General features: G+C 46.2%; 1 protein-coding gene across 3 annotated transcripts in view; it reads left to right on the forward strand.

Annotated features, from left to right (window-relative positions):
- The window catches only part of LOC129810772 (rho GTPase-activating protein SYDE2-like), a 100,970-nt gene that overhangs the window by 59,192 nt on the left and 26,818 nt on the right, over positions 1 to 14,960 (forward strand). For all 3 annotated transcript variants that reach the window (XM_055861636.1, XM_055861635.1, XM_055861637.1), the window contains exon 4: positions 6,275 to 6,401. In XM_055861636.1, coding sequence (XP_055717611.1) covers positions 6,275 to 6,401 — 127 coding nt within the window. The remainder of the gene's footprint in view (positions 1 to 6,274; positions 6,402 to 14,960) is intronic.

Here is a 14,960-nt window from a genome sequence, read left to right on the forward strand (position 1 = left end):
GAGCTAGGGGCTGGAGCCAGGAGGCCTGTAAACACCATAGATATCCAGCGATGTACCGAGCTAGGGGCTGGAGCCAGGAGGCCTGTAAACACCATAGATATCCAGCGATGTACCGAGCTAGGGGCTGGAGCCAGGAGGCCTGTAAACACCATAGATATCCAGCGATGTACCGAGCTAGGGGCTGGAGCCAGGAGGCCTGTAAACACCATAGATATCCAGCTTCCAGCTATGTACCGAGCTAGGGGATGGAGCCAGGAGGCCTGTAAACACCATAGATATCCAGCTATGTGCCGAGCTAGGGGATGGAGCCAGGAGGCCTTTAAACACCATAGATATCCAACTATGTGCCGAGCTAGGGGATGGAGCCAGGAGGCCTTTAAACACCATAGATATCCAGCTATGTGCCGAGCTAGGGGATGGAGCCAGGAGGCCTTTAAACACCATAGATATCCAGCTATGTGCCGAGCTAGGGGATGGAGCCAGGAGGCCTTTAAACACCATAGATATCCAGCTTCCAGCTATGTACCGAGCTAGGGGATGGAGCCAGGAGGCCTGTAAACACCATAGATATCCAGCTATGTACCGAGCTAGGGGATGGAGCCAGGAGGCCTGTAAACACCATAGATATCCAGCGATGTGCCGAGCTAGGGGCTGGAGCCAGGAGGCCTGTAAACACCATAGATATCCAGCTATGTACCGAGCTAGGGGCTGGAGCCAGGAGGCCTGTAAACACCATAGATATCCAGCTATGTGCCGAGCTAGGGGCTGGAGTCAGGAGGCCTGTAAACACCATAGATATCCAGCTATGTGCCGAGCTAGGGGCTGGAGCCAGGAGGCCTGTAAACACCATAGATATCCAGCTATGTGCCGAGCTAGGGGCTGGAGCCAGGAGGCCTGTAAACACCATAGATATCCAGCTATGTGCCGAGCTAGGGGCTGGAGCCAGGAGGCCTGTAAATACCATAGATATCCAGCTATGTGCCGAGCTAGGGGATGGAGCCAGGAGGCCTGTAAACACCATAGATATCCAGCGATGTACCGAGCTAGGGGATGGAGTCAGGAGGCCTGTAAACACCATAGATATCCAGCGATGTGCCGAGCTAGGGGATGGAGTCAGGAGGCCTGTAAACACCATAGATATCCAGCGATGTGCCGAGCTAGGGTATGGAGTCAGGAGGCCTGTAAACACCATAGATATCCAGCTTCCAGCGATGTACCGAGCTAGGGGATGGAGTCAGGAGGCCTGTAAACACCATAGATATCCAGCTTCCAGCGATGTACCGAGCTAGGGGATGGAGTCAGGAGGCCTGTAAACACCATAGATATCCAGCTTCCAGCTATGTACCGAGCTAGGGGCTGGAGTCAGGAGGCCTGTAAACACCATAGATATCCAGCATCAGTGCCTTCAGAAAGTATTCAGACCCCTTGGCTTATTCCACATTATATTGTTTTACAGGCGGAATTCAAAATGGATTAAATAGATTTTTTTGGCACCCATCTACACACAATACCTCATAATGACAAAGTGAAAACATGTTTGTAGAAATGTTTGCACATTTATTGAAATGAAATACAGATATATTGAATTTACATACAGTACATAAAAATATTTTTTTTTTTTTTTTTTTTAGGTTTTACTATATTGTAGAATTATAGTGAAGACATCAAAACTATGAACTAACTCATATAGTAACCAAAAAAGTGTTAAACAAACCAAATATATTTTAGATTTTAGATTCTTCAAAGTAGCCACCCTTTTCCTTGATGACAGCTTTGCACACTCTTGGCATTCTCTCAACCTGCTTAATGAGGAATGCTTTTCCAACAGTCTTGAAGGACTATGCTGAGCACTTGTTGGCTGCTTATCCTTCACTCTGTGGCCCGACTCATCCCAAACAATCTCAATTGGGTTGAGGTTGGGTGATTGTGGAGGCCAGGTCATCTGATGCCGCACCATCACTCTTCTTCTTGGTCAAATAGCCCCACAGTCTGGAGGTGTGTTGGGTCATTGTCCTGTTGAAAAACAAATGACAGTCCCACTAAGTGCAAACCAGATTGGATGGAGTATCACTGCAGAATGCTGTGGTAGCCATCCTGGTTAGGTGTGCCTTGAATTCTAAATAAATCACTGACAGTGTCACCAGCAAAGCACCATCACACCTCCTCCTCCATGCTTCTTGGTGGGAACCACACATGCGGAGATCATACGTTAACCTACTCTGCGTCTCACAAAGACACGGTGGTTGGAACCAAAAATCTCCAATTTGGACTCATCAGACCAAAGGACAGATTGCTCGTGTTTCTTGGCACAAGCAAGTCGCTTCTTCTTATTAGTGTCCTTTTGTAGTAGTTTCTTTGCAGCAAATCGACCATGAAGGCCTGATTCACACTCCTCTGAACAGTTGATGTTGAGAAGTGTCTGTTACTTGTTGCAATCTGAAGAGCAGTTAACTCTAATGAACTTATCCTCTGTGGCGGTCCTCATGAGAGCCAGTTTCATCATAGCACTTGATGGTTTTTGATGGTTTTTGGTCTTTTACCAAATAGGGCTATCTTCTGTATACCACCCCTACAACACAACTGATTGGCACAAACGCATTAAGAAGGAAAGAAATTACACAAATTAACTTTTAACAAGGCACACCTGTTAATTGAAATGCATTCCATGTGACTACCTCATGAAGCTGGTTCAGAAATTACCAAGCATGTGCAAAGTTGTCATCAAGGCAAAGGGTGGCTACTTTGAAGAATCTCAAATATAAAATATATTTTTATTTGTTTAACACTTTTTTGGTTACTACATGATTCCATATGTGTTATTTCATAGTTGTGATGTCTTCACTATTATTATACAATGTAGAAAATAGTAAAACATAAAGAAAAACCCTGGAATGAGTAGGTGTGTCAAAACATTTGACTGGTACTGTATACCGTTAGGAAATTGCTCAAAGGGGTGTGGGTGAAGACTTTTCTGCACATGTTTTTTCAAAGCCAATTAAATGGAGATTCCCTATTGAGGATGCTTTTTAGTCCAGGACTAGGAATAATCTATGTCCAGTAAACGTCCCCCTAGTTGGTGGAATGTGTGACACCATGCTTGGTGTTTAAAATATAAATATATTGAAAAATTGTATTCAAAACATACAATATACTTGCAGTGAAGCCACTCAACAACTACATCATATTAGTCATCTAACAGCCTCCCATCCAGAGCGACACACAGAAGCAACCAGAGTCAATGCCCTGCTCAAGGGCATGTTGACAGATCACCCACCAGCCCTCCAAGATCCCCCCTACAGTTCCCCAAGATTTGCTCCTCAACCATTCTATATAGTAATTTGAGCTGAAAAGCACAAAGTCTTGAATCTTACGTCATATTATATATCAACTCATACACCCTGTACCATGGAATCGGTACATTAAATCTCTTCCCAACTATTTTGCAATCTGTATGGCACAGCTGTAAACATCCGGGCCTCAAATTAAACTGGTATACTTTCCTATTTATGCTATTTTCATCCTTGATCCTATTTTCATCCTTTCATCCTTGATCCTTTATATTGGGCAGACAGACCAGTTCCCTACCTCCTACCGCTGCCACCTGCATCCTCCCTTTTTGGGGTAATGCTGAAATCAATTGGTTGTAATCTTGGATTGAGCAGACCTTCCCATACAATTCTGATAACTCCATGAAAGACATAACTCTACCATTTCAATTTACAATATAATTGAAACCCTTTTCAAACATATTTGCCATAAATACAGGTATTTTATGCTTGTTGTTGTTTAGCTAGCTTCCCATTCCAGTTGTGAAGAGTCCAGTCAGTGCATTACCCCTCTGGGTTATGCAAGAGAACGTGTGGTTTCTGCATTGTACTCATTAAACCTATTGTTTAGTAAGAAACAAAGCAAAGAGGCTTCGTACCACCCAGAACCATAGATAGGTGCTGCACTACCTGGAACATGGCAGTTCCCTGGCCGGAGATTAGAAAGCTGTATCATTGAGCTATTCATAACAGTTCCAAACAGTTCATAACAGTGTAATTAAGTGTTTATTGGGATCAGCCAGTACACACACGCTCCGTGTTCCCATGGGTTTTCCATGGTGGTTTCACTGGTCATGTAACTACTCTGTTGCTACTCTAAGAGGTTGTTTACAGTGGGTGACTGCCATGTTTTGAACTGACAGCTGTGGGATCCTTGCTAGTCATTAGTGCTGAGCGATTAACTGACATTTCGGTTTTCAAACAACTCATTGACAGACATCGGTTCAATTATTTGAATTCCATTTTGTAAAAAAATTCTGCCCAGATTGTGCAGTTTCTGTAGAGATAAATCAGATCATGCCCGAAGTGTGTGATGTAGTAGGGAGTTGTAGTTTCCAACAGGCCAATATTCTACATAGTTTAGCGCAGAAATAATGTTAATTAACTACAACGACCATAATCCATTGCACGCCTACTTGTCCGATCTGTTTCTTTTACACCTAAAAGAGACAGAAGAATGCGCCACAGCACGATTTCAGAGGGATGAAATACATGATCTAAGCTAAGGTTTCTCAAACTCAGTCAGTTGTTTATTTATATTTTACGCTTTTACGGGAATAGTGCCAGATTGTGGCAATTAAGCCCTTTTTATACTTATCCAGAGTCAGATTAACCCATGGATATATGTATTTTTTTAATTGCCAAAATCTCATGCTATCCCTTTAAGATCAGAGTGACAAGTTACAACATATATTTGTAGCAAACATAGCAAGCAGTGGCGTGAATGAGAGCCACAAGCGTCCAGCCACAGCTTGATCCTCATCATTTCTACAGTGCAGTGGTGCACATATTTTATTATATTTCAGATGTTGTCAACCTCATATAAGTTTTATGCATTTTGGAGTAGAATGTCTTTTTAAAAGTCACCAGAAGTGCCTCCCTCCGCCCGTCCACTATCTGCCACCGCTGCTGAAAATCCTAGGGTAAACACTGTTGTATATACTAGATAATGGTATAACCCTCTGTGTATGATTCATGTTAGAGGGTCTGCACTCTGTATTTGGGACGGTGAGTATTTAACCTAGTCATGTGAGTGATTTTAGCAGGTTTTGTCTTTGTGTTTGACCTAGTTGTGTGTTTTTGCTGTTTTTTTTTGTTTGCCTGTATTTGACCTGTGTGTTTTTGCAAGTTGTGTGTATTTTACCTGGTTTTGAGTGTGTTTTTGCAGGTTGTGTGTATTTTTGCAGGTTGTGTGTATTTTACCTGGTTGTGTGTGTGTTTTTGCAGGTTGTGTGTATTTAACCCCGTTGTGTATGTGTTTTTGCAGGTTGTGTGTGTTTTTGCAGGTTGTGTGTATTTTACCTGGTTGTGTATGTGTTTTTGCAGGTTGTGTATGTGTTTTTGCAGGTTGTGTATGTGTTTTTGCAGGTTGTGTGTGTTTTTGCAGGTTGTGTGTGTTTTTGCAGGTTGTGTGTGTTTTTGCAGGTTGTGTGTGTTTGTGCAGGTTGTTTGTGTTTTTGCAGGTTGTGTATGTGTTTTTGCAGGTTGTGTGTGTTTTTGCAGGTTGTGTGTGTTTTTGCAGGTAATGTGTATTTAACCTGGTTGCGTGTGTTTCTGCAGGTTGTGTGTATTTAACCTGGTTGTTTGTGTTTTTCTGTAGGTTGTGTGTATTCTTCCTGGTTGTGTGTGTGTTTCTGCAGGTTGTGTGTATTTAACCTGGTTGTGTCTGTTTCTGCAGGTTGTGTGTATTTAACCTGGTTGTGTCTGTTTTTGCAGGTTGTGTGTATTTAACCTGGTTGTGTGTGTTTTTCTGTAGGTTGTGTGTATTCTTCCTGGTTGTGTGTGTGTTTCTGTAGGTTGTGTGTATTTAACCTGGTTGTGTGTGTTTTTCTGTAGGTTGTGTGTATTTAACCTGGTTGTGTCTGTTTTTGCAGGTTGTGTGTATTTTTCCTGGTTGTGTGTGTGTTTCTGTAGGTTGTGTGTATTTTACCTGGTTGCGTGTGTTTCTGCAGGTTGTGTGTATTTAACCTGGTTGTGTGTGTGTTTCTGTAGGTTGTGTGTATTTAACCTGGTTGTGTGTGTGTTTCTGCAGGTTGTGTGTATTTAACCTGGTTGTGTGTGTGTTTCTGTAGGTTGTGTGTATTTTTCCTGGTTGTGTCTGTTTTTGCAGGTTGTGTGTATTTTTCCTGGTTGTGTGTGTGTTTCTGTAGGTTGTGTGTATTTTTCCTGGTTGTGTGTGTGTTTCTGTAGGTTGTGTGTATTTAACCTGGTTGTGTGTGTTTCTGCAGGTTGTGGGCCTCTACCGTCTGTGTGGTTCAGCGGCAGTAAAGAAGGAGCTTCGGGAGGCCTTTGAAAGGGACAGCCTGCGTGTGGAGCTCTGTGAAAACACCTACCCTGACATCAACGTCATCACAGGTAACATTACACTGCAAATAGCATCAGAACCTGTGTCCTGTAGCACCTAGTGAAGCTATTGCTGTGTGTGTGACATGTACAGTGCCTTTAGAAAGTTGTTTGCAACAAGGCACTAAATTAATACTGCAAAAAATGTGTCAAAGCAATTCACTTTTTGTCCTGAATACAAAGTGTTATGTTTGAGGCAAATCCAAATTCAATACAACACATTACTGAGTACCACTTTCTATATTTTCAAGCATAGTGGTGGATGCATCATATTATGGGTATGCTTATAATTGATAAGGAGTTTTTCAAGATAGAAAAGAATGGAGCTAAGCACAGCAAAAATCCTAGAGGAAAACCTGGTCCAGTCTGCTTTCCACCAGACACTGGGAGATGAATTCACCTTTCAGCAGAACAATAACCTAAAACAGAGTTGCTTACCAAGAAGACAGTGAATGTTCCTGAGTGGCCGAGTTACAGTTTTGATTTAAATCTGCTTTAAAATCTATTGCACAACCTGCAAATTGTTGACTAGCAATGATCAACAACCAATTTGACAGAGCTTGAAGAATTTCGAAAAGAATAATGGCCAAATGTTGTACAATCCAGGTGTGGTAAGCTCTTAATCGCTGGTAAGATGTAATCACTGCTAAAGGTGATTCTAACATGTATTGACTCAGGGGGTTGAATACTTATCTAATCAAAATATATTAGAGTTTTATTTGTCATTGTCACGATCGTGTGGCGGATTGACGGACCAAAATGCAGCAGTTGGAAAATAAGCCATCTTCTTTTATTTAACAACACGAAGATGAACACGACACAAAACTCTATACAAACTAACAAAACAACAAAACGACCGTGAAGCTACAAACGTTGTGCACATACATACAGGCTACAAACGTTCTACATAGACAATTACCCACAACCAATGAGAGCCTATGGCTACCCTAAATAAGGCTCCCAATCAGAGACAACCGAAATCAGCTGTCTCTAATTGGGAACTCATTCAGGTAACCATAGACTCTCCTAGACAACTAAACATACATAGACAATACTAGAAACATGTACTCCACACAAACCCATATACTATACACAACCCCTTTACCATAAACAACACCCAAAACCACCAAAACAAAAACATTCCCCATGTCACACCCTGACCTAACTAAAATAATAAAGAAAACCAAGAATACTAAGGCCATGGCGTGACATAACCCCCCCCTTGAGGCGCGAACTCCGGGCGCACCATACACAGTCTAGGGGAGGGTCTGGGTGGGCTTCCATCCACGGTGGCGGCTCCGGCTCTGGTCGCGGTCCCCACGTCACCACAGTACCTAAACACATCCTAGGCTTCCTCCAAACGACCCCCCTCCACATTAACCCCATTGCATTAAAGGGCAGTTCCGGACTAAGGGACAGCTCCGAACTAAGGGCCAGTACCAGGGTAAGGGGCAGTACCAGGGTCAGGGGCAGTACTAGGGTAAGGGGCAGCACCAGGGTAAGGGGCAGCACCAGGGTAAGTGGCAGCACCAGGGTAAGGGGCAGTACCAGGGTAAGGGGCAGCTCCGGACTGAGGAATGGCAGCTCCGGACTGAGGAATGGCAGCTCCGGACTGAGGAATGGCAGCTCCGGACTGAGGGACTGCAGCTCCGGACTGAGGGACGGCCCATGGCTGGCTGACAGATCTGGCTGCTCATGGCTGGCTAACGGATCTGGCTGCTCATGGCTGGCTGACGGATCTGGCTGCTCATAGCTGGCTGACGGATCTGGCTGCTCATGGCTAGCTGACGGATCTGGCTGCTCATGGCTAGCTGACGGATCTGGCTGCTCATGGCTGGCTGACGGATCTGGCTGCTCATGGCTAGCTGACGGATCTGGCTGCTCATGGCTGGCTGACGGATCTGGCTGCTCATGGCTAGCTGACGGATCTGGCTGCTCATGGCTAGCTGACGGATCTGGCTGCTCATGGCTAGCTGACGGATCTGGCTGCTCATGGCTAGCTGACGGATCTGGCTGCTCATGGCTAGCTGACGGATCTGGCTGCTCATGGCTGGCTGACGGATCTGGCTGCTCATGGCTAGCTGACGGATCTGGCTGCTCATGGCTAGCTGACGGATCTGGCTGCTCATGGCTGGCTGACGGATCTGGCTGCTCATGGCTGACTGACTGATCTGGCTGCTCCTGTCTGATTGGCGGCTCTGGCAGATCCTGTCTGGTTGGCGGCTCTGGCAGATCCTGTCTGGTTGACGGCTCTGGCAGATCCTGTCTGACGGACGGCTCTAGCGGCTCCTGTCTGGCTGGCGGCTCTAGCGGCTCCTGTCTGGCGGACGGCTCAGTGGGCTCATGGCAGACGGGCGGCTTTGCAGGCTCATGGCAGACGGGCGGCTTTGCAGGCTCATTGCAGACGGATGGCTCAGATGGCGCTGGGGAGACGGATGGCTCAGATGGCGCTGGGAAGACGGATGGCTCAGATGGCGCTTGGCAGACGGGCAGTTCAGTCATCGCTGTGCAGACGGCAGACTCCTGCCGGCTGAGGCGCACTGTAGGCCTGGTGCGTGGTGCCGGGACTGGTAGCACCGGGCTGGGGACACGCATCTCAGGGCTAGTGCGGGGAGAAGGAACAGGGCATACTGGACCCTGGAGACGCACATTAGGCCTAGTGCGTGGTGCCGGAACTGGTGGTACCGGGCTAGGGACACGCATCTCAAGGCTAGTGCGGGGAGCAACAACAGGGCACACTGGACTCGCAAGGCGTACTATAGGCCTTGTGCGTGGTACCGGTACTGGTGGTACCGGGCTGAGGACCCGCACATCAGGGCGAGTACGGGGAGAAGGAACAGTGCGTACAGGACTCTGGAGACACACAGAGGGCTTGGTGCGTGGTGTAGGCACTGGTAGTAATGTGCTGGAGACACGCACCACAGGGCTAGTACGTGGAGGAACAACAGGGCTCTGGAGACACCCAGGAAGCTTGATGCGTGGTGTAGGCACTGGTGGTAATGGGCTGGAAACACGCACCTCAAAGCTAGTGCGAGGAGCAGGAACAGTGCGTAAAGGGCTCTGGAGACGCACCTTAGACCTAGTGCTTGGTGCCGGAACTAGTGGTACAGGGCTGGGGACATGCATCTCAGGATGAGTGCAAAAAGTAGGAACAGGACACACCGGGTTGTGAAGGTGTACTGGAGACCTGGTGTGTATAGCCGGCATCAAATCTTCCGGAACTTTAACACGAGTTTCAGGCTGAGTACGAGGAACTGACACAGGTGGCATCGGACAGCTAATACGCTCCTCAGGGAGAATGCATTGCATGCTCTGCCAAACCAACAGCTCTCTCTCTTCACTCTCCTCCAATTTCGTCAACAACTCTTCGAATGTCTCATAATCTCCCCCTCAACTTCGCCGACTGCTCCAAGTGCCCCCCTCCAAAAATTTTTTTGTGCTGTCTCTTGGGCTTCCTCCCGTGTCTCCGTGCTGCCTCCATCTCTGCCTTGGGGCAGTGATATTCCCCTGGCTGTGACCAGGGTCCTCTCCCGTCTAGAATTTCCTCCCATCTCCAGAAATCCTGTGTAGGTAGGTCCTGTTGCCGCCTTCCATGCCGCTTGGTCCTATGGTGGGTAATTCTGTCACGATCGTGTGGCGGATTGACGGACCAAAATGCAGCAGTTGGAAAATAAGCCATCTTCTTTTATTTAACAACACGAAGATGAACACGACACAAAACTCTATACAAACTAACAAAACAACAAAACGACCGTGAAGCTACAAACGTTGTGCACATACATACAGGCTACAAACGTTCTACATAGACAATTACCCACAACCAATGAGAGCCTATGGCTACCCTAAATAAGGCTCCCAATCAGAGACAACCGAAATCAGCTGTCTCTAATTGGGAACTCATTCAGGTAACCATAGACTCTCCTAGACAACTAAACATACATAGACAATACTAGAAACATGTACTCCACACAAACCCATATACTATACACAACCCCTTTACCATAAACAACACCCAAAACCACCAAAACAAAAACATTCCCCATGTCACACCCTGACCTAACTAAAATAATAAAGAAAACCAAGAATACTAAGGCCATGGCGTGACAGTCATATTTTTTACAAATGTTATAATTTTTCTTCCACTTTGACATTACAGAGTATTTTGTGTAGGTCTTTGACCAAAAACGACAATTCAATCCATTTTAATCCCACTTTGTAACAAAACAAAATGTGGAAAAAGTCAAGGGGTGTGAATGCTCTCTGAGGGTACTGTACACACGTCACACATGTGTCTGTGCATGTGTGTTTGCGTTTGCATTTACGTGTGTGTGTATATGTGTGTGTGTGTACATGTGTGTGTGTGTGCATGCATGCTTACTTTGTGTGTGCATGCATGTCTTTGTTTGTTGTAAAAGCATTCCAGTCAGCATACCACCAGCATGTGAGTGTGTCTGAGAGGAGAGCCCTCACATCAGCCAGCCAACCATCCAGACCAATGTGCATTTAGGTCATTCCTTCATTTCTCTTCCCCAGGTTTAGACATGCCACTCGCTCTGACCACCCCCGCTCTGACACACACACACACACACACACACACACACACACACACACACACACACACACACACACACACACACACACACACACACACACACACACACACACACACACACACACACACACACACACACACACACACACACACAGACCCCTGAACATAACTCACACACTGAGGGTTACCATTATTTACACATAAAATAGAGGACAATAACCCAGTTTCACTCTGCTTGAAGTTGGGACTCGAGTGAATGTCCAATATTCCCCTTCGCTGCAGCCTGCAGAAGGATGTTAGCCTGATCAAAATATCTAAACAACACCAATGATCTGTTAACTTCCAGAGTATGTCTTCCATGTCACTTGTTAACCAATGAATACAGAATCCGGGAATAGACAGGGGAGGGGCAACAGTTAAGAGAAAAATAATAAATAAAAATACTTGCTCATGGATTATTATTTTCTTCCCACCGAAAAAGAGGAAGACCATGGAAGCCCCTTGGCATTGTGGGAGCTGCTGTTGGTTTTGGAAAGAGGCCCATATAGGCGTCCTCATATCATGCCTGCTTTGATCCAAATGCATTAGCATGGCAGGGCAAAGAACACAGTTAACAGTTGAGCGGGTTAGAAAAAAGGGCCAGCACCAGGGTGGATTGTTGGTTTTTGCTTGCTGTCTAAATTTACTCTGCCGAGCGTGTGGCTGTTGCAGATGGGCTGAGGGAGTGAGAGAGAGAGCGTGGGGGAAGGGTGGCTGGGCTGAGAGCAGTGATAGATAGAGGGGGGTGGGGTATGGGGGTTGGTGGTTTGAGTGTAGTCAGGTCAGCCAGAGAGAGAGACAGAGAGACTAGCTAATAAGCAGGCCAAATGGATGAGCTAAGAGGAGGCGGCGAGGTCTGGGCTGTCACCCGGCTAATTTAAAAGGCGGAGGTATTGAAAGGGATTACCCCGTGTCAAAGTTCAATCCAAAGCTTGCAAAACATGTGAACTGCCTAGCCTTACTTTGTTTCAAACCATGATCCCAGACAAAGGAAACAACTCATCATGATTGTCATGCTCTGAATAGAGAATAGTTTTGGTAACATACATGAACTGAATGTAGCCAATGACTCTTTTTGTCTCAGGCAGCGGAATTTCTGGGTTAGATTTTTTTATTGCGATACAGTATTTTCAGGTACAGACATTTTTGGTATTAACATTAAAACTTGACTTGTCAGTACATTCAGAAGTTGTATGTGGGTTAACATGGATTACAACAGGAGTCTAGATGGTGTAGGTCTCTACTGTAATTGAATCAGTGTTGACAGCTGGGATGTGACTTAAATCAAGAAGGGTGGTGGAGGGGGGCAGGAGCTCTCTCTCTCTTTAGCCCCCTTTGACTCAGAGACATTCCTCCAGGGCTGGGAGGGCTTTGGCAGGACCCAGCGTCCACAGACCCGCCCCCCAGCCCCTTCAGTTAGGAGCACAGATGGAAGGACAAGCTGCTCATTTTAGTTTTAGTCACGGTGGTGTGCTTCGGTCACCGGCCAGGCATTACTTCAGACTTCTCTGGTTCTGATCTCAGAGAACGCCATGCTTTACACAAGGAGGCTTTTGAGAGGCCGACTAGGTCAGTCACAACATCTGCCATTTTTAAGTTATTATTGAAATATAATATATTTCTAGTCTATGTAACATAGCAATGAGGCTGTCCGAGGATCATTGTAGATATAACTGATGTTGTTTCTCCACCTGGTAGCTAATGCATGGACAGTAATCTGAGAGTCCCATCTATCAACCTTTTTCTTGGCAGGAAGCCAACACAACAAGAAGCCTCAGTGATGCGTTCTAAATTAAATAGAGCAAGGGTTAATGGTGAATCAGTGTAATTTCCCTCCTCTCAGTGAAAGGGAAGATAGTGGTTTGGGCTTAGTTAGAGTCTGTGCGTGTGATGAGCTGCTAGTTGCTCCGACATAGGTCATCACAAACCGAAAGCTTAGAAAAACGGAAAAATCTGAAATTGCATCTGATTTAAGAGACTCCCTTTGTTAACAAGGATAAAGAGTCTAGTTTGTAGCCCAGCTACCCAGTCCAGCCCTCCCCATGCAGTGAATACATGGAAAGTCATTAATAGTGCTCCCTTTGATGCAGAACACACAGATGGTATTTGGTTAAGTGGAGGCATGGTGGCTTAGCTGAACTCTAGGCCGAACAGGAGGCAGGGAGGGCCCGTCATACAAACACCTACAGTCCTTGTCCAGTGTGAGTGGGTGGGTGTCAGAGAGAGAAGGGTGGGTGGGTGTCAGAGAGAGAGAAGGGTGGGTGGGTGTCAGAGAGAGAAGGGTGGGTGGGTGTCAGAGAGAGAAGGGTGGGTGGGTGTCAGAGAGAGAAGGGCGGGTGGGTGTCAGAGAGAGAAGGGTGGGTGGGTGTCAGAGAGAGAAGGGCGGGTGGGTGTCAGAGAGAGAAGGGTGGGTGGGTGTCAGAGAGAGAAGGGTGGGTGGGTGTCAGAGAGAGAAGGGTGGGTGGGTGTCAGAGAGAAGGGTGGGTGGGTGTCAGAGAGAGAAGGGTGGGTGGGTGTCAGAGAGAGAAGGGTGGGTGGGTGTCAGAGAGAGAAGGGTGGGTGGGTGTCAGAGAGAGAAGGGCGGGTGGGTGTCAGAGAGAGAAGGGTGGGTGGGTGTCAGAGAGAGAAGCGGGCAAGGCAAGGCACCGCCCCCTGTCCTCTACAGCCCCTCTGAATGTCTCTCTACTGGTCTGGGACTATGAGGAGAAGGCAGGTGTTGGAAGGGGAGAACAAGCCCCTGTTTGTTTCTTTAGGGCGGCATCGACCGACGGCAGCAGTGACCTGTAGTTCTGTTTGGAAAAGGTGTTGGACCATAGCTGTATGGGCCTTGTAGTGTGTCTTGTAGATATTCTGCAAAAGTTAACAGTTTCAGTTGTGAGAAACCGTATTTATAAGATTTGCCCGTCAATGACTAAACTTTGGACCAAAAACACAACACATTTCTCAAGCAACTCAAAGCTAATTTCTGCCACCAATTCCCCTACAGGAAAATCCCAAAACAATTTAACTGAAAAACCAAAACACCTTCCCTGAAAAACACAAACACCTTCCCTGACAACAACATTCCTCGTCTCCATGATGTGTTTGTTGCCTAACACATCACAGGCTGTGAAAATAAAGGTAACACCTGCAGAGGAAGGCCACCTGTTCCAAACTGAGCATGACCTTGCCTGGTGTGTGTGTGTGTGTGTGTGTGTGTGTGTGTGTGTGTGTGTGTGTGTGTGTGTGTGTGTGTGTGTGTGTGTGTGTGTGTGTGTGTGTGTGTGTGTGTGTGTGTGTGTGTGTGTGTGTGTGTGTGTGTGCGTGCGTTGTGTGTGTGTGTGTGTGTGTGTGTGAGTGTGTGTGTGTGTGTGTGTGTGTGTGTGTGTGTGTGTGTGTGTGTGTGTGTCAAGCCCTAACAGGGGTTAAGGTACTCCAACGGCAGAGTAAACACAGAGCTGTGTCATAGCAGGCTAATCATTTACCCCACACATAATGGCTGCATTCTCTCTGCTCTGAGTCACTACGCACGCACACACACACACACACACACACACACACACACACACACACACACACACACACACACACACACACACACACACACACACACACACACACACACACACACACACACACACACACACAAACAAACAGGGTGACCAGTGTTTATATCTAAACTACTCCAGAAGGGAACATAGAATATTGGTGTGTATTGAGTTATAGGTGTGTTGTGTTCACACAGAGGTCATTAAGGTGGTGGAAGTGAGAACCTATAAGCGTTATTTGTGCTCAGTAGTAAAAAAAGGTTATTTTCATTGTCACATTGCATTTCAAACTTGGTACTAGTACAGCACTATGTTAGTTGGTGATGGAATAACTAGATTAAACTGAAGTTGATAAATCTATTTGTTTTTGTGAGGACTGATAGAACACTGTGTTTTGGTTTTGCTGGAGGATGTTCAAAAACACTGCTTCTATCTGTCTGGGAAATCAGCATG

The sequence above is a fragment of the Salvelinus fontinalis genome, chromosome 14 (genome assembly GCF_029448725.1).
Source record: "Salvelinus fontinalis isolate EN_2023a chromosome 14, ASM2944872v1, whole genome shotgun sequence".
NCBI classification, from domain to species: Eukaryota; Metazoa; Chordata; class Actinopteri; order Salmoniformes; family Salmonidae; genus Salvelinus; species Salvelinus fontinalis.